The sequence below is a fragment of the Lissotriton helveticus genome, chromosome 11 (assembly GCF_964261635.1).
Source record: "Lissotriton helveticus chromosome 11, aLisHel1.1, whole genome shotgun sequence".
Taxonomy (NCBI): Eukaryota; Metazoa; Chordata; class Amphibia; order Caudata; family Salamandridae; genus Lissotriton; species Lissotriton helveticus.
In genome coordinates, this window is record NC_136072.1 from 1010026339 (window position 1) to 1010047570 (window position 21232).

The 21232-nt window shown below is 47.0% G+C and overlaps 1 protein-coding gene across 1 annotated transcript in view; it reads left to right on the plus strand.

Moving 5' to 3' along the window:
* Positions 1-21232, plus strand: part of SART3 (spliceosome associated factor 3, U4/U6 recycling protein) — a 542493-nt gene that overhangs the window by 82130 nt on the left and 439131 nt on the right. The window contains exon 3 of the mRNA XM_078667411.1: positions 2627-2731. Within this exon, the coding sequence (XP_078523537.1) occupies positions 2627-2731 (105 nt within the window). The remainder of the gene's footprint in view (positions 1-2626; positions 2732-21232) is intronic.

A 21232-nucleotide genomic window follows, 5' to 3' on the forward strand; every position in this document is an offset into this window, starting at 1 on the left:
TTACATTACATTTTTCATTTTGACATGCAGAACTCCCATTTCCCGGCATGCACAGCAAGTGAGTGTTCGCAATGATGTCAATGATGACATATAGCAGATGTGGCAGAGCCAGGTTTGACTTATGTGCACAATCGCAGAAAGTTGGAGTTCTGTATTGAGGTAAGATTCTAGTGCTGGCTCATATGCTCATTAAGGTGATATGTGACAAAGAGTGAAATTGTTGGGGTGTATGTGCCTAGGGTTGGCCATGTTGTAGCATTGTAAGTGTAGCTGACAACTTTTAATTTTTTGTCACCTTTCCATGTTTTAGAACGCTTATGTGCGACATTAAGAAAACATAACTCTTCTACATGCAAAAGTGTTTCATATTAGTACATCAGACTGTGCCACAGTTTTTACATAGAAATTGAGAAACATTGCCCCTGCCATGATGAAACTGCTATTAGTGCATTAAGGGGCTGTCTGTTGAAATAATTACCCAGTAAGTGGTCTAGATTCTTATTATAGACGAAGCAACATTGTAGTTTATGAAATCAAACTCAGGAAAGCTTTTTATTTAGCAAGCATCATCAACTTGCGCATTTGAAAGTGCTCTTAAATGTGATAATGGACAAAAAGGAGTCTAGGTAAAAGTATGTTCCTATTATTATGCATTTCAGTTGCAAGGACGCTGTGCATTTGAGGCACTAGGTGGGTAACTTTTAGTGACTCTCTCCCCTGTAGGTATTCTCAACATCTCTGAGTATCCAGCTCCTCATATTTTACAAATACATTAAACAGCTGCCGGTGAAGTGCTGAAGCCTATGCTAGGCTGTACTTGCCCCATTCCAAGCAAGACTCATTTTGATTGCTCCCATGATAAAGTGGCATTTTAACTAGTTCTGTATTCTTCAGTTTTTCCTCTTCTTCCAAGGCACATTTAATGCACTTGAAAGGATAACCTTCAGTGCAGCTGAGCTCTGTGTTTAAAACCAACAGAGTGCAAAGAGCGTCCGCTTCTAAGAAAAACACTACAGGCCTCACCGCCTCCTGGAGCTCATTGCCTCCTGGAGCTCACCACCTCCTGGACCTAATATTAATCAGCAGCGCTGTTAGGAGGATACGGAGCGAGCACCCTCACCCACTAGTGTGCACAGAGCATGCACATCTTTCACCAATTCATGGACTCATGAGTGTTTTCCAACACCACGGTGCGGAGATCAAAGTACACGCAGTGTGATGGCTCTACGAGTGCCAGCGCAACTGCTAATAAGATTTAAAAACAACTCTGTGTTAAAATAGCCATTAAAATGTATGTTTTTACAAATTATGTCTTTTGGTTATCTTTGATCTGCAATAGCCCACTTAAGGGATTTTAACTTGTGGAACGGTGTCCTTTCCAGGTCCACAATGCCTACTCTGGAGGTCTGCGACTGCTTGGAAAATTAAATGATACAAACATATTAATAAAGTGTATATATAAATAAAGAAGCAAAATTGACTTTTTTAAAATGTTCTGTAAATGTTAAGGAGTTTAAAATTGGAGGCTACAATCAATCAATCAATCATAACATTTGTAAAGCGCACTACTTACCCGTGAGGGTCTCAAGGCGCTTGGGGGTGGGGAAGCAGCTACTGCTCGAAAAGCCAGGTCTTGAGGAGTCTTCTGAAGGTCAGCAGGTCTTGGGTCTGCCGTAGGTGGATGGGGAGGGTGTTCCAGGTCTTGGCGGCGTTGTGGTAGAACGATCTGCCGCTGGAGGTTGCTCTTCGGAAGTGGGGGACTGTGGCGAGGGCAGGGTCGGCAGAGCGGAGCTGGCGGGTGGGGGTGTAGAAGCTGAGTCATCTGTTGAGGTACGCTGGTCCGGTGTTGTGGAGTGCCTTGTGGGCGTGGGTGAGGAGCTTGAAGGTTATCTCTTGTTGACGGGGAGCCAGTGCAGGTCTCTCAGGTGGGGTGTGATGTGGCTGCGGCGTGGGATGTCTAGGGTCAGGCGTGCAGAGGCGTTCTGGATGCGTTGAAGCCAATTAAGTTGGTGTCCTTTAGATTGATTCATGGGAGCAGTGCAAGTGCTTCAAACAAACTACTCTATGATGGGTGGTCTCAATCGAATTTAAAAAAAGCTCCAACCTTCCCATTAAAAGTGTGATATTTTATATTTATTGGTTTAATAAATGCTTGTTCCCGGATTTGTTTTATATCGCTTTGCCGTTCATATCATCACAATTTCTTAGGCCGGGGACCCAAGCTTTCAGTTGGGGCCTCTGGATTTCAATAATTCAGTAAGGGCCCCCAGATTCTAGTAATGATTTAAGTTGGGTTTCACAGAAGTCAAAAGGTTAAGAATCACTGGTTTATTTGATTGAACTCCAAAATGTTTATTCCCCAAACACCTTGCTACTGCTTTTATTTGATGATGCTAAATAGTATTGGCAAAAGCATTGTACTTTTAATCAGTCCTTTTCACGGTTGCCAAAAATCAATGGCGAAGCCAATAGATCCCAGCACTTGTTTTAACTTCCTCTGGATAAGGATTGTTACATCAATCTTATTAAAGTATTTGTTTCCTTCATTCTTTTAAGTTCACCTAATAGCGCTTAAAAGTATACCAGCTGCCTATCTATGTATAAAAGAAACTGCATCATTTTTCAGAAATTTGGCTGGACTGGTTGAAGGATGAAATAAGAATGTCAGAAGATGGGTCTTCAAGAGAGAAGGTTTATGAGCTGTTCGAGAGAGCTGTTAAGGACTACATTTGTAAGTATAACATAGTTCACAAATTTGTAGATCGATATAATATGTACTATGCTTTGAATGTCTCAATTAAACATATCATTTCACATATTTACAATTGCATTTTACAGTTAACATGTTTATGTACAGTGAGATTAAGTAATCTGCTCACATTCACATAACTTTCAATCCGGATCCAAAGCTGAATTTGAACCCTAGTTCCCCAGGTCAGCCAGGTGCCGGCTTAGCCATGAAACCACATCTTGTTCCCCGATCCTGAACCTCAGAATACCATAGTATTGATAATTTCATCAGTGAGATTAAAAATTTAGTTAAACCATGTTAATAAAGGCAAAGTTAAAGCATTGGCGTTACATCCAAGGTTTTATGCAGTCTTATTTTCCAAATAGTAACTTTTGAAATGTATGCCATCTTTCCTGATTGCCATGGAATCTTTCTACCAGGTTGATGGATGTGATCGAGATTTCTCTTGTTAGCCGAATGTACCATCATATAACCATGGTATTGCAAATGCTGCCTTTATGAAATTAATAAACTCTGTATAGGAGAGGAGATCATGTTTTTTTTTTTTAAATAACCTTTATTTTGACAGTTCCATATACGTTCAAAACAATAAAGTAGTGGACAATAAGATGCAATGTAAGAAGACGTATACATCCAATGCACATCATAATTATAGGCTTGGAGAGAGATCTGTGCCTAATATTCAGGTAGTAGTAGATATTTACTCACATTATGGAACGCATCGGGAATGCCACTTTCTCCATCACCTACCCTCCAGATCTCACAAAAAAAGCAGCAAAATGCTACAAACATAATTTAATCCCATCCTGAAACCCCCGTCTCTGACCCATACTTCTCTATGAACAAAGGGCCCATCAAGAACGACATCATCTTCTTCACCAGAAGAAGAGTTCAATGGAGCAAAGCCTTTCTTGCCCTATTTAAAGTCTCTTCCCTGAAGAAAACAGCTCACAGATTCACGCTATCTATCCTACCTTAAACATTTTTAGGTCGAGCGACCTATCTCAATGCGCATGCGCATTGAGCGGGAGCTCGATATATAGGCGCTTAAACAAAGCTTACCGAGATCGGGCGATTCCATGGCGATTCCATGCAGTGCCCGTGAAAAGGAGCTCAATGCGCAAGCGCATTGACATAGAAAAGCGCGTGCACAGGAAAGACAGCCATCTGCCGCCAGCAGCTTCACTTCAAAGGGATCATTTCGCACTCTCAGGCATTTCTCCTCCCTAATTTAGTCACTGCCGACGGCCAGCCGTACTTTCACTTTGACGGCGCCAGGCCGTCTCTTGTTAACTCCAGGTTCCACCTACTGCACTTCATCCACTACCCGGATGATGAGATTGTCTACTGCACTTATCCGTGCCAGCGCTGCACTTCAGGTAAGAGACCCTCCTTCAGCCCTCGCTCAAGAACCTTACGCCCTTAGTTCTCTTTACTCAACCTGCGTCTTAATTTTACCTTCCCTTCACAGCACGCTTACTAGGATGGACCCGTCCTGAGACGTGCCCGTGTATTATTATATTTATTTCATTTTCCTCACCGAGGAAACAGCTTCCATCGATACCATCATTACCCCTACTCCAACCACGCTTGGCGGTAAGATGACGTGCAGTCCTTTGCTTTGTGCTTTACACCATCGTGATCGCCCGTGCCTTATACCCCGTTTCCCACACATGCTTAACGTTTCCCGCTCCTTTTCCACAGCGCCATTTGACACGGGGCCGCTTTTTACTCACAGGTACTGCCCCCTTCCTCACTTTTCTCCTCCTTACATGCTGTCCTTTACCTCTTAATTTCTCTTTTGCTCCCGCTTTTTATTGGCAATCCCTTTTCCGTCAATCTTAGTTTACTTGTTTTGAATACTTGCCTGTCACTTTTTAGAGTCTATTTGGATCTAGATCAGTTTCTAGATGGTCCGCTAATACTTATCGAACCATGGCATTTTTCCTGTATTTGGGTAACTCTACAACTCTAGCCTTCTTCATTATCTATGTAGGAAATGGCCATGCAAAATCCGTTTGGTTTTCTCTTAGAGACAACACGTCACCATCGTGAACACACCCAGTATGCCTCCAGACTATGCTTTTATTGTGTCTTCTCTTAGGTTTCTCTTCTGTGCTGTGGTATCTACAATGTACCCTCTTTCTGTTTCTGTTAATCAATTTGTGTAACTTCATTCACAACCGATTTCCCAGCCGGTTTGTCTTTTGTTTTGCATTAGAGGTACGCTCCGCATCTGACCCTGCTTAACATATACTTAGACTGTGCAGTTTTTCAACATATTGAATCGTTTCATTAATTGTTTATCACCGCATTGGCCCTCTGAACCTTAAATTTTGAATTCTATCCATTTTGCCTCCCAGATGGAATACTCACCGTACTTTTAAATTCATGTTCTACTCCCCCTTTTTACGCCTCATAGTCCTCCAATTTTCTGACGCACTTTACGCCATGTGTTAACCCGAATATAGTGTTCCTTTTCCTGTGTTATGTATAGCCTCTGACGTTATAGTTGTCTAATTTTGCTACGGTTTTTCCTTTTTACATTTCTTAAATTACTCATCTGTCACCCACAGCTTTTGCTCTATCACGACACGGGATGCAGCCACTGTTGAAATGCATTGTTAACGCGTTTTTAATCAATTAATACATGTTCAATTGATAAAATAGGATGTTGACGTGTGTCTGCTATAGGTGTCACATTTGCGAAAGTTATAACTATTGGCATTGTAAATGACAACGCTATTAATTTAGCTATTTTAAAAAACAACACATAAATAAAAAAAATGTCATTTATAAGACCAATAGCTCAAACTTTCCTAATGCGAGACCTATTGCATTTCCAATGCTTGTTGAATGCTGCAGCCACAGCTAATATCTATCACAATGGAATCCTCCTCATACAATCTTCTGACGGTAACCTGAATATGCTAGACCACATATTTCCACTCATTCTGGAGAAAGTCTGGTCATCTCACCCCTCCTCTCCTTCAAACCGTTCTGAAACTCTCAATCCCCGTCCTCTTCCAACCACAACTCTGGATTCCCAGCTATCCCCATCTGCTCGGCTACAAACCATAGTCCTCATCGATTCCCAACCGAAGAACCCCACCAATTCACTCTCTCCTCCTCCTCCCTACATCACCTCCCCCTTTTTCCCCCTCTCCATCCCTCCATGCACCCCCCTGCAGCACATCTATTTCACCTACACCCCCTCCAAGTACAGATTAACCGTCTCTCAGACACCTCATCCTACACTCCCACCCCGCCCCCCCACCACTACTCCCAACACCTCCTTTCAACCCCTCAACCATACCACGGACATCTTCCACCCTCAACCCTGCCACACATTATTCCCAACACCTCCTTTCTACCCCTCAACCTCACCACCGTAGATCCTAGCATTGACATCTTCCAGCCCTTCCACCCTACTCGTCCTCCCCCACCTCCCTCCTCACAACCCCTCCTTACACCTCGCTTCAGCCCACTAACTTCTCTCAGGCACCTAACCCTACACTCCCGCCTCCCCCCGCCCCCCGCCCCCCCCCACCATTACACCCAACACCGCCTTTCAGCCGCTTAACCGTACCTTCACCACCACAGATCCTAGCTCAGTCCTCTTCATACCTCCCCACCCTACCCGTCCTCCCCGAATCTCCCACCTCAGTCTCTCCTAGCACCTCCCTCCACCCCACTGTCTCTGCTACCCCCACCACCACCCCTAATGTTCCCATCTTAGTCATCTCTTTACCCCCTCTCCACCCGGTCAACCCCACCTCTACCCCTATTGACCCCGACTTAATCGTCCATATGCCATCTCTCCCTACACCTACTGATCCCCTCCCTTCCCCCTCCATTACTACTCCTAGCTCCCACCATCTGCCTAGCAACACCACTGTTACCCCCCCTGATCATGACACAGCAGTTGCTCATATCCCCCCCCCCCCTGACGTTCTCGGCCCCTCCCTCCACTGACATAATCCCCGATAGAGCACCCTGTTCTATCCCCGACCAAGATAACCCATCAATTGATCCCAACTATATTAGTACTCCTCATATCTCCTCAGCCCATCTTTCCAAGGTGGTAACTCTCGCTCCGGACCCCAATCTCGACCAGATATTATCAGCCCTACAGCAAATCAAATCGGACATCCAATCTCTACACGATCTGATCTTACAGCAACCCAAATTCTCTCGCAATAAACAGGAATACAGATCTTGCCCGACCCAAGGATTATGGCCACAGTCACCATCCACCTGCAAGTTCCCAGGCTCAGGGCTCTCCTCATTGGAGCGCAGTACTGCACCCTAATGGCTCATCCCGCCGCAACAGAATGCTACACCCTCTCTCTACCATAGAGATAGACGCCCTCCTTAACTCATATGAGCTTCCTCCTCCTCCACTGATAACTGGCACTCTGCCATCGTTCTCACAGAATCACAAATTCAACCTATCCCTATCAACACACACAAAGCCCCCAGACTCGTACCTAGAGGCGTAGTTGAGAATAATCTCACTAGAATCCCCCTCACTTGCGATCCCGTAACAGTACCCATCAAGACACGACTAAACTGTATTCTCCTTAACTGCAGATCTGCTTCCAGACATGCAGGCAAGATAGCAGACTTATTGCTCACTAACGAACCTGACATTCTGATCCTAACTTAAACTTGGTTAAATGATACCTCCGCTCCCATCATGGACATTTTGTTACCTCCTAATTATGATATCACTAGACTCGACAGAACCGACAGACCTGGTGGTGGGCTAGCCTGCATACATCAGATCAGCCTTACAGTGTCCAATTACAATGCCCCAACCTTGTTCTCCTGTGAATACCTCTGCCTAAACATCGCCAGTAATAACAAACAAATCTGCTCCTTTCACACTTTCTATCACCCTCCAGGAGATAACCTCCCATTCATTGAGCAACTCATGGATATTATGGCATCAAATAATAGCCATCAACATAAGCAAATGTTCCTGGGAGACTTCAACCTCCATTGGGATGATCAGAACAACACTGGGGTAAACAGTCTCAAAACCTTTCTCGCTGACCTCAATCTCGAACAAATATGTAATATCCCTACTCACAACAAAGGTGCAATTCTCGACCTCGTAATTTCAAATGCAGATTTCACATTACTTGACTCGATCATCCCTTGCGATTGGTCTGGCCACCACATTATCACTTTCCAAGTCTTAGAAGATGTTAAACGCCTCCATACACAACCCCTGAGATCTAAGATCTGGTTGAGAAACTTGAAAAACCTTGATTCTATCCCTATAGCTTTAACTAACTCTAACCCTCTTTGCCCCCCGGATGACCTGAACGATGTCCAAGATCTAACCAATCACTTCTTTCATTCCATGACCAATCTTCTTGACAAAATTGCTCCGCTCCAATTGAAAAGAGCCTCCACGAAAGACTCAAAACCCTGGTACGAAGGGAGGTTAAAAAAAAGATAGACGCTCTCTCAGATTAATTGAACGACGATGGAGAGCTGCTCCCTCAGCCGAGCACCTGAAGCTCCTTAGACTCTCCAGAAACTCCTATTTTAGGAAAATCAGAAAATCTAAAACTCACTTCTTCAGGTCGCAATTTGACCAAGCTAAGAATTGACCCAAAAAGCTTTTCGACCTTATTAAATCCCAAACTAAGATCATACCCATTCTCCAGAACACCATCCCTGCTAAACTACCAAATCGTGAAGAATTTTCATCCTTTTTTGCCTCCAAAACAGAATCCATAAATTCTGATTTACGCAAGGACCTCTTATCCATCTCAGACACGGATAAGAATCTATATGCCGACCCGACTGATGCTCAGACTAACACCCTCCCTAAATTCAAACTCAAAAACAACGTAAATTGGTCCCACTTCAACACGTACAGTGAAGACTCTATACTAAAGACACTAACCTCTCTGAACCCTTCCAACCACTTCACAGACCCCCTCCCGGTTAACTACTTAAAAGATTTCATTCCCCTGCTGCTACCTCTCTGGACCAAGATAGTAAATACGTCCCTCCTTCAAGGAATCATTCCAGACATCCTGAAAACTGGTCCGGTTTCACTGATCCTAAAGAAGATAACAGCTGACCCCTTGGACCTAAATAACTATCGACCGATTTCTAACATACCTACGCTAGCCAAACTCTTAGAAAAATGTGTTAACCTACAGCTGAATAAACACATTGATAAATTCAACTTGCTTAACCAATTTCAATTTCAATCTGGTGCTGAGGCCCAGTGTTATCCAATGGGGGATAGGAGATCTCAGGTTGGTGGCTGCAGGCCACTTGGTTGTGGAACAAAGCTCCTGGAATTTAGCTCCGGGCAAATGGGGAAACAAATTAGCACCCAAGGGGGACCCTCAGCGGCACTAGGGCAGCCGGGTGCAGGGTGCTGTTTCGATGTCGGGCGTCCTGTTGTTTCCAATGGGGAACCTCCGGTTTGCAAAGGCACTGCAGGCTTGGGGACGAAGGTCTTCCTGGTGAGATCACCACTTCGAGAGGTAAGTTGGGAAGTTAGGAGTTGGTTACGCACCGTCGGCTGGAGGCTTGAGGCAGGTCAGGGGTCGCCGGGTCTCTGGTCAAGATCGCCCGGGTGACTTCCTTGTGTTCTTTGCCCACTCGAGCTCGGACTGTGGACGGCAGGTTCAGAGTGGTGCGGATTTGCGGTTTCCGGCCTGGGCCAGAGGTTGCAGATGAACAAATCTGGTGTTCACGTGAGACAAAGTCTTTGTGGTTGAAGGCAGGCAGGTCCTCTGGGGTTTTTGAGGTTGCTTGCTGCAGAACAGAGCGGGATTTCGCAGGAATAAGTTCGAGGGTAAGACAGGCCGGTAGGGCTGGAGCCAAGTCAGTGGCTGTTTGGTCCTTCTTCTTGTGTGAGGAAGCAAGGTTCAGGGATGCCCCTAAATACTAGATTTAGGGGCGTAACAGGTAGGCAAAAGGTAAGGACCAATGGGTCCCTTCCCTGGGTGGGTACACCCACTATTATGCCACCCTCCAGTTGGGGGGGGGTCATGAGCCTGTCCCTGGTTGGCTGAGTCCCGCTATCTTCAAGATGGCGTGGGCTGAGAGTTGTGCTTCACCATGCCTCCACCCACCTGAGGGGTGGAGTTGGCAGAGGTGGGCACACCTCTCTTCCTCGCTTGTTTTTCCCACTGGTTCTCCCACTCAAAGTGGGGGTCAGAACCAGTGGGCACCAGTTGCTGAGAGCAGCAAATGGCCTAGGGAAGCACACAAAGGCGGCAAGCCTTTGAAGCTTCCCCTTCGTGAACCCTGCCCAGCTTGGGGGTGAAGGCTTGGCACCTCGTCCCAGGATGTGCATTGTTTCAGGCCCCAGAGAGCAGCAGGCTCTCGCCCCAGGGGTCCAGAAATATGTCTGGTGGTGGCAGCTGAAGGCAGCCACTCAGCCTGGACACTAGTGGTAGGTTAGTTTTCAGGGAGCATCTCTAAGATGCCCTCTGTGTGCATTTTCATTAAATCCCACACTGGCATAAGTGTGGGTTTAATGTGCTTAGAAGTTTGCCATTATGGTACTGTGGAGTTAGTAATGACAACATTCCTGCACCATATACTCTTAATGGCAGCACTGCACTCACAATGTCTAAGAATGGACTGAGACACTGTAGGGGTACAGGGCTCATGCACCTGTACCCTCACCACTGGTATAGTGCACCCAGCTAGACGGGTGACTGACCTATGCCAGGGCAGTGGGTTGTAGGCATGGCCCACCGAGATGTGTGCCATGTCGACTCTTCACTTTGTTATGCGCCACAACATGCAGCCTGCAAAGGCAGTGTATGAGTGTAATGGTACAGGACCTCTAAGGGTGGCACAATAGGTGCTGCAGCACTTAGAGGCCTTCACTGGTCACAGTGCCCTGGGTATCTGTGGTACCATTTACCAGGGGCTGACCTGTGGCCAGAGGTGCCAATTGGGTTTAGGCTTCAATGCAGTTTTAGGGAAAGAACATAGGCACTGGGTACCCGATTAGCAGGAGCCCAGGGCACACTCGGTCAAAGCATATCAGCAATTCAGCAAAAAGTTTTGGCAACCATGCAGAAAGAGGGCACTTTCTCACAAAAGTTCACCATATTAAAGTTGCGTTGAGAGAGACACACACACATCATAAAATAAAAAATACATTACAGTGCTTTTAAATCCCCTCGTTTTTGCAGCAGGAGAACAGCCCAAAGAGCCCCAGAGTAGTGAGAAGTTATGAATATGCACTTTGAGTCACTGTCCTTTTAAGTTGATGTTTTTTACAGAAGGGCATTAGAGAGCGACGAGATCACATTTCTGAGGGCAGCACTTACCAAAAGGTCTCGTTTGTACTCATGCAATCTATAGAAAGAGCGGGAGCAAAACAAAATATGAAAAGCCCACTCTACTTCTTATGTTGCATCAGTTATATGGTAATGTCTAGAAAATCTAATTCTCATGTAGACATATTAGATGCGGTCTGGATGTCCCATCTGTTCACATTAATTTTTTTGTAGGGACTCTTTAAGGGTATCCTGTGGGCCCTGCCAGATGCACAGGATGTCATTGATATAGCGTCCGCAGTATAGTATGTGGGGGGCGTATTCTGAGATGGTTTCATCCCAAAGCCAGCAGCATTTTTCTACTTCCCACATGAACACACATGCATAAGGTGGCACACATTTTGCTCCCATTGCCCTCCGTTGTAGTTGCAAATTGTACTTTGTATTAAAGGGGGAACAGGCTGTTTGTAAGTCAGAAGAATAGCATCTCCAGAATCATCTGGTTGGATTCTAAGAAGCATGCAGGTTTGGCAGCTAATATTTTCCGTACAGTTTCTATTCCATCTTCATTTTGGATTGAGGTATAAAGGCTTACCACATCAATAGTGGTGAGTATACAGTCAGTGTCCCACAGGATGTTGTCCAGTTTGAGCAATATATCCTTAGTGTCCTGTATGTGAGGGGAGATCTTTCATGAAAGGCTGGAGTTGGTAGTCTATGTATTCCCCTATCTTGGAGCAAATGGAGTTAAGGCCCACTATGATGGGTCTCCCAGGTGGTTTGGTGCCGTTTTTTATGTTTCGACAGGCCGAAAGCTGCGCACTGCGCAGCTTTTCTGCGCAGCCGAAATCTTATGTCTACAGTATGTGGCTTTGGAATCCGCCCTCTGTTCCATTGGCTAGCTCCATAAATGGAGGCTAGCCATTAGAACAGAGATCTGTCCGTCAATTGCGGAGCAGATTCGGGGGCGTTCCCGAGAATTTTAGGCTTTCTGCTCACGTCATGCGGCGGTGGGCGGATCTTTTTTTTTTTTTCTCGTCTTGTTTTGGTCAGTTTCAAAGTGTCCTTTGCAGGAGTGGGCTGCGAGATTGAAGTTGCCAGGATGCGGTGGGCTGCGCGATTTCTTTCCTTGCAGGTAAGCGGCATTTTTTAATATTTTTTTTTAATCCAGTTTTCGCCCCCCCCCTCCCGCTGTCCGTGTGTCCGTTCCCGCCCCCCCCTCCCGCTGTCCGTGTGCCCGTTAACCCGCCCCCCCTCCCGCTGTCCGTGTGCTTGTTAACCCGCCCCCCCTCCCGCTGTCCGTGTGCTCGTTAACCCGCCCCCTCCCGCTTTCCGTGTGCCCGTGCTTCTTGTTAAACAGAGCCTGAGGCCCATGCGCCGTCCTTTCCACTAATCGAATAGCGCCCTTTAAACAACGCCAACAACATACCTACCTTCGTCCTGCTCCTAATCCTTAGGCGCTTTAATCCCCCATCTCGGTTACGTCATTCTGTATTTTGTTGAATCCTCCGATTGTTATCGTACTCCAGAAGTTTCCAAGCCATTAACCTGGTAAAACATCCTTACTGTGTAAGAGGTGTGGCGCCGCGGCCAGGGCGACTGACTTCGGAATCTGGGGATCAAGGTTCGATCCCCAGCACCGGCAGCAGATTAGCCCAGCACCATGTGACTCTGGGCAATAGCTTGCTTAATCTTCCCGACGGCCCCCAGCGCCTAGAGACCCTTACGGGTGAGTGTGCGATTTACAAATGTGGATTTATTATTATTATTATTTTATTACTGCGCATGTCAAAATCCTTACTGGGGTTTGCTGTCTAGCAACTAGAGGAAGTTTGTTTTGCACTGGGAGCCATGTAAGTGTAATCCCTTCCTTTCTTCCCCCTTGCATCACTCTCACTGTCTACACAGGGGCTCCATTTTCCCCCCAGAACGGGCCACTTCAGTGCCCCACACGCATCACTGCCTTCTGGTTGGAAGCCTGGGCACGTGCTTCTACTTGGCAGCAGAGTGTGTTCTGGGGTTTGTAGTCTTCGTGCATTTCCAAGCGGAGGGACACAACCGACTGTGTGAAAGGGGTTCCCCGCCATGTTAAAGGGCGCCCTAATAGAAGCCTGCGAGTCTAGTTGACGCTTGTGGTCTGGAAGTCCACCCTTCAGAAAAGGAGGGGGCGATGCCGAACCAATCCACAAATGCATCTGTGCATACACAGTACACACTGTTGACTGTCTGGGGCAGGTGCTTGTGACTGAGGTGCTGATTGGTAATTCAATAAACTAGGTGGTGAAGTTATCTACACATTTGCATCAGAACCACTTCCAGGCGGGAGGTGGTGTTCAAAGGCTTGGGACGCGCCTCCCCGCTCCTTGACCCTCCTCTCCGCCACCGCATCAGAACACGGAGTCATTTATATAGCACTGATATAGCGCGTACTACCTCCGAGGAGGCATTGCAATCGCAAAACACTAGAAATAACAAATGAAATCGGTGTGCGAAGTCAGATGGGATAAATCGCTTACGTGTTGGTAACACGTGGATATTACAATGGTTTCCTTGAAAGCACAAAACTAACCTAACTAAAACCACTGGATTACCCACTAACCGTGTGTTCCGGAGCAGCTAAACTATTTAGCGCTTCGTTAGGGTAGAACACGCTCTACTGATGCAATTACAGTACAATAAATAACTCCACATAGCCAGCTAGCGTAAAAACGTGCACTGCTAATAGCAGCTCGAATGACTTGGCTGTCATAGGGACCCAGGCACCCGCGGGTTTAACACATGAATTTAATTTTACCAACAACATATTACTCACGTCATTTTTCTATATATTTCCAAATATCGTTATGTTTTGGAGTTGCAGATTATTTGCCGTAGCTGGAGCTTTTGGAAAGTATCCTTCCAAACGAAAATAGGCAAATGGAAGTGAGCACTCGTTTACTAACCATTTCCTTGCAGAAAGCAGGACTCGGGCCGCCTGCACATCCGCCGCATCCCTGGAGATAATGCGAATAAAGACGGGGACGCCCCCGCCTGCCTCGGGGCGGTTTCAGTTTCAATCCATCACCATCGGAAATCTGCTAAAGGGGCCGACCCGTCCCCTGCAGGGTGTGAATACTGTGAGGGGTGGACATAACGTGCTCCTGGGGGTGACGTACTAGGGCTGGGCAAATATCGTCCTAATGGGCGTGACGCACCAGGGCTGGACATATATATCGCCCTCGTGGGTGTGACACACCAGGGCTGGGCATATATCGCTCTTGTGGGTGTGACACCCTAGGGCTGGGCATATATCGTCCTAGTGGGAGAGACTAGGGCTGGACATATATCATCCGCATGGGTGTGACACACCAGGGCTGGGCAAATATCGTCCTCGCGGGCGTGACACACCAGGGGTGAACATATATCGTCCTCGTAGGCGTGACACACCAGGGCTGGACATATATCGTTCTCGTAGGCGTGACACACCAGGGCTTATATATATAATGTCCTCATGGGTGTGACACACCAGGGCTGGACATATATCGTCCTCGTAGGCGTGACACACCAGGGCTGGGCATATATCGTCCTCGTAGGCGTGACGCACCAGGGTTTAGCATATAACGTCCTCCTGTGTGTGACACACTAGGGCTGGGCAAATATCGTCCTCGTGGGTGTGACACACCAGGGCTGGGCAAACATCGTCCTCGGGGGTGTGTCACACCAGGGCTGGGCATATATCGTCCTCGTAGGCGTGACACACCAGGGCTGGGCATATATCGCCCTCGTGGGTGTGCTAGGGAGTGCAGAGTGACTAGGGAGTGCTAGGGAGTGCAGAGTGACTGCAGAATGCTAGGGAGTGCTAGGGAGTGCAGAGTGACTAGGGAGTGCTAGGGACTGCAGTGGCTAATGGCAATGTAAATGACAATGCCATTTATTTATCTGTTTTCAAAACCAACACATAAATACAAATTTTGTCATTTACAATGCCAATAGCTCTAACTTTTCCAAAGGCGAAACCATTGCATTGTAAATGCTTGTTTGTATTTTAAGCAAAAGATATAGAGTTGTCATTGTGGGGTTGTGATATATATATATATATCATTCCGTTCTTCCAGGGATAGTAGATTATTGCCGACGAATAAACGCACTATAATTTGCACATATTCTGGGTTCGAGTCTGCTTGTACGTTGCCTGCAAGTGTTCCACGTGGGTAGCGGTTTCCTCGAGCAGTTATTTGGATATATATATATATATATATATATATATATATATATCATTCCGTTCTTCCAGGGATAGTAGATTATTTCTGTACCACATGTCTAGTTTAGTTTTCAAATCTGGAAGGATTCTTTTGGTTAGATTTGTTTCTACTTGCTTATAGCATGCTTTGTCGCTGAGTTGTCTATTTGCCTACGTAATATAGTCATCGCCGTGTAGTAGTACCACGTTACCCCCTTTGTCAGCTTCCTTAATCACAATTTCGGGGTTGCGTTTGAGTTCTTTAAGAGCAGTTACTTCAAGATTTTTAAGAATGTGTGGAAGGAAATACTTTTTTTGTTTGTTGATATTTTTGGTATTCCAGAGCCGGGTCATTGGAGACTGCTGTGTGAAATAAATTATTGGCGTTTCCAGTTGGTAACTGAGGGCAAAAAGAACGATTTGGGATTTACATTATTCTCAACAGTATAAGTAGTGTCAATACCCAGTTCCTGGGCCAATATGAGTGGAGATAGAAGTTGGTCATCCGAATCATCTGATAATGTTATTAGATGTATGTTTTCCAAGTCTTGGACAGTTAATGGACAGGTGATTGTTGGTCTTGTTCTTTCAGAGCGGGTGGTTTATTATGGAAAAAGGAAGTCACTTTGAGTTTGCGAGTGAATTTGGAAAGGTCTCTACTGCCAGTTAATAGACTCTTTTCCCAGTTGTTGTCTTCTAACCAGCTGGCCGTCTGCTGAAGATGTGAGGCGTTGTTATATATAACAAGGCGGGGTGGTTCATGGCTTTTTAAAAATACTTTTACTGATTTGCCCAACCACAATGAAATCATGTTCAGCTAATTACCTAGTAGTAACACATATCTCTTTGAAAAGCATTCAATTCTAGCATGTGTATCAAAAAATGAAAATACTTGTGGATTTGTAACGTAAAGAGAAAACACTCTTATGAGTAAAGTATGACACTTTGTTTATTACTGTAACTATCCGTGAGAGATTACTATTGCAACTGAATGGATGACTGAATAATGCAAAGTACATTGCAAATCAGGCGGAGAGATCTCTATCAAATGTGAGATTTCTAATGTCTGGCATTAAATGTTCTTTTCAAACATTTGAATGTAGAAACTTTGAACACCTGATGTGTTCTGGCTCTTCAGCGTGTTCCATATTTAGAGAGCTACTTACTGTTGAAATAGAAAGAGTGATAGCATCTATATATTTTCCATTGAGCTCTGAAACATCTAAAACAAGCATTTACAATGCAATGGTCTCGGCATTGTTAAAGTTAGAGCTATTGGCATTGCTCATGACATTATTTTTATTTATGTTTTTGTTTTTAAAACATATAAATAAATGGCATTGTCATTTACAATGCCAATAGCTTAATTGCTCGCAAATGCGAGACCTATTGCATTTGCACCCACACACAGAGCCACACACACAAAGCCACCCACACAGAGCCACCCACAGAGAGCCCTTCACATAGAGCCACCCACACACACACACGGCCACCCACACAGAGCCACCTACACACACACAGCCTACCTCACACAGACAGAGCCACCCACACATAGAGCCACCTACAAAAAAAGCTACCCACACAGAGCCACACATACATACAGAGCCACACACACACACACAGACACAGAGCCAAACACACACACACACAGACAGAGCCAAACACACAGACAGACAGAGCCACACACACACAGAGCCACACACACACACACAGAGCCCAAAACACACACACACACACACACACATAGCCCAAAACACACAGAGCCCAAAACACACACAGAGGCCAAAACACACAGAGCCCAAAACACACACACACACACACACACAGAGCCCAAAACACACACACACAGAGCCCAACACACACACACACAGAGCCCAACACACACACACACACAGAGCCCAACACACACACACACACACACAGAGCCCAACACACACACACACACACACAGAGCCCAACACACACACACACACACAGAGCCCAACACACACACACACAGAGCCCAACAGACACACACACAGAGCCCAACACACACACAGAGCCCAACACACACACACACACACAGAGCCACACACAGGGAACAGAGGGCAGAAAAACAATCACAACGAGGGAGCAGAGGGCAGAATGACAACGAGGGAACAGAGGGCAGAATGACAACGAGGGAACAGAGGGCAGAATGACAACGAGGGAACAGAGGGCAGAATGACAACGAGGGAAAAGAGGGCAGAATGACAACGAGGGAACAGAGGGCAGAATGACAACGAGGGAACAGAGGGCAGAATGACAACGAGGGAACAGAGGGCAGAAAAACAATCACAACGAGGGAACAGAGGGCAGAATCACAACGAGGAAACAGAGGGCAGAATCACAACGAGGGAACAGAGGGCAGAAAAAGAATCACAACGAGGGAACAGAGGGCAGAAAAAGAATCACAACGAGGGAACAGAGGGCAGAATCACAATCACAACGAGGGAACAGAGGGCAGAATCACAATCACAACGAGGGAACAGAGGGCAGAATCACAATCCCAACGAGGGAACAGAGGACAGAATCCCAATCCCAACGAGGGAACAGAGGACAGAAAACCAATCACAACGTGGGACCAGGGGGCAGGAAAGCAAGCACAGCGAGGGAACAGTGCCAAGTGCTTAATGTCTCGCAAATGCGAGACCTATTGCATTTGCACCCACACACACACACACAGAGCCACACACACACACGTAGATGTGGTGGATGTGGTGGTGGTGGTGGATCTGGTGGATGTGGTGGATGCGGTGGTGTTGGATGTGGTGGATATGGTGGTGGTGGATGTGGTGGTGGATGTGGTGCTGGTGGGTGTGGTGGTGGATGTGGTGGTTGCGGTGGGTGTGGTGGTGGTGGTGGTGAATGTGGTGGTAGTGGATGTGGCGGTGGATGTGGTGGTGATGGTGATGGTGGATGTGGTGGTGGTGGATGTGGTGGACGTGGTGGTAATGTGTTGCAGAGCATTGTGAATGTTGTGCAGCATGTTTAAAAGTTATAAGTTATAATTAAGAAAGCGTTCTAACCATTTGTCACTTTATATATAACCTAGAAAACATTATATACTTTTGACGTATCCTAATAAAAACCAGAATTAATACCAAAAATGTGCTCTAGTTTTATTGTTTATGCAAGGAAGGGGGCAGTGGGGGAGTGGAGGTATAGGGAGTGGTGGGGTAGGAGTGAAGGTGCAGGGAGGGAGGGATGGGAGGAGGGGGAGTGGTGGTGCAGGGAGGGAGGGAGTGGGGAGGGGTGAGTGAGGTGGAGGGATTGAGGAGGAAGTGAAGGTGGGAGATTGGAGGTTGAGGGAGGAGGGAGGGAGGTGGAGGTGGAAGTGGGAGTAGAGGGAGGGGGAGATGAGGTGCAGGGAGGGAGTGGAGGTGGGAGTAAAGGTGCAGGGAGGGAGGGGGAGTGGAGTTAGTGGTGGGAGTGGAGGTGGAGGGAAGGGAAACGGGTGGAGGGGGTAGAGGGAGTGTAGGTCGGAGTGGAAGTGGAGGGAGGCTGAGAGGAGGTGTAGGGAGGAAGGAGGGTGTGGCAGTGGAGGTAGGAGTAAAGGTGCAGGGAGGGAGGGGGGAGTGGAGGTGGTGGTGAGAGCAGAGGTGGAGAGGGGGGGAATCGGCACTTTGACTAGCACATTACAGTCTGATCTCTGCATTTGTGCCCTAAACATGTAAACTACCCTGTCAGCAGATCTGTGCAGCAGGTGCCTTAATCCAGTGTAACATCTTAAAAGTGCTACTAAATGTCTAGGCTGCGGTATGCAATTCTTTTGGGAAAGGAGTGTCACTTTCACACGTGCGGGGCTCAAACTCAAACTTGGGGCTCAAGCGAAGACATCACTGACTTCATCACCCCACACGCCCTCCCCTCGGAAGAATACATTCTACTGGGAGACCTCAATTTCCATCTGGAAAAGAGCAACGACAGTAACACTACCACCCTTCTGGACAATCTCTCCAATCTCGGACTCAAACAACTTGTTAACACCCCCACGCACTATGCAGGACACAGACTCGACCCTATCTTCACTTCCAGCAAGCATATCTCCTTCACTCACACCACACCCCTCCACTGGACGGACCACAGTTGCATCCACTTCATTTACAATAAGACCTCGATCCACAACCACCCTCAACCAACTCTGCGAAGAAATTGGAACAAAATCACCATCGACCAGATCTCAACATCGCTTCTTCAAAAACCCCCTGCCTATTCAACGAACCCTAACCAAGCCGCCATCAACCTCACACAATGGTTAACCCAAACCGCCGACTAACTAGCACCCTTGAAAAAACATCAAAGCAAGGAAGCAAGAACTCCCCCTGGTTCAACGATGACCTTAAGAAATCCAAGAAGCTCTGTCGTTCCCATGAGAAAACTTGGAAAACAGACCCAAACACTATCACCCAAGCCGCCTTCAAAAACGCCACCCGCAAACACCACCAACTAATCCGGACAGCCAAGAAATCTGCACTCAAAGACCGACTAGACAACAACGCCCACAACAGCAAGGAACTTTTCAACATCATCAAAGAATTCACCAACCCCACCGCCAGCTCTAACGACATCACCCCCTCTCAAGTCCTCTGCGACTCCCTCGCCTCATTCTTCCATGACAAAATCGCTGACATTCCTAACCGCTTTGACAACCAACCCGTAAACCAGTCCACCCCACTCACCTCCAAACCTGTACCTCCTCCGAATAACCTTTTCGACTGGAACCCAATCACCACAGAAGACACCATTCGCCTGATGAACTCCATCCACTCAGGATCCCCTACAGACCCATGCCCCCATCACATCTTCAACAAAGCAGACTCCATTATCGCACCCATCTCCGAGATGTCATCAACTGCTCCCTTAACTCCGCCACATTCCCAGAAAGCTGGAAACACGCCGAACTCAGCGCCCTTCTGAAGAAACCCACAGCTGACCCCACCGAACTCAAAAACTACCGCCCCATCTCGCTCCTCCCATTCCCTGCCAAAGTCATTGAAAAAGCCATCAACAATCAGCTCGCCGCCTTCCTTGAAAACAAAAAAACACTCGACTCCTCACAGTCTGGCTTCCGAGCCAAACACAGCACCGAGACCGCCCTCATCGCAGCAACAGACGACATTCGAACACTACTGGACAACGGAGACACAGTCGCCCTCATCCTCCTTGACCTCTCCGCAGCCTTCGACACAGTCTGCCATAGCACCCTGATACAACGCCTCAGAAACATCGGAATTCAAGGAAAAGCATTGGACTGGATTATTTCGTTCCTCGCTGGAAGAACTCAGAGAGTCCGCCTCCCCCCTTTTAAGTCCGAGGCCACCGAAGTCATCTGCGGCGTCCCGCAAGGATCATCACTCAGCCCCACCCTCTTCAACGTCTTCATGAGCCCCCTCGCAACCATCGCACGTCAACACAACCTCAACATCATCTCATACGCTGATGACACTCAGCTGATCCTCTCACTCACCAAAGACCCAACCACCGCCAAAACCAACCTACATGAAGGGATGAAAGAAGTAGCCGAGTGGATGAAGCACAGCTGTCTGAAACTGAACTCGGACAAAACGGAAGTCCTCATCTTAGGTCCATCCCCTTCCGCCTGGGGCGACTCTTGGTGGCCAACGGCCCTAGGAAAAGCCCCACACCGACGGACCACGCACGGAACCTGGGCATCATCCTGGACTCCTCACTCTCGATGACCAGACAAGTCAACGCCGTCTCATCATCATGCTTCAACATCCTACGCATGCTCAAAAAAAATTTCGCTGGATCCCCACCGAAACAAGAAAAACGGTCACCCACGCACTGGTTACAAGCCGTCTGGACTACGGAAACACCCTTTACGCCGGTTCTACCGCAAGACTGCAGAAAAAACTCCAACGCATCCAAAATGCTTCAGCCAGACTCATACTAGACATCCCCCGCACAGACCACATTTCCGTTCACCTGAAAGACCTTCACTGG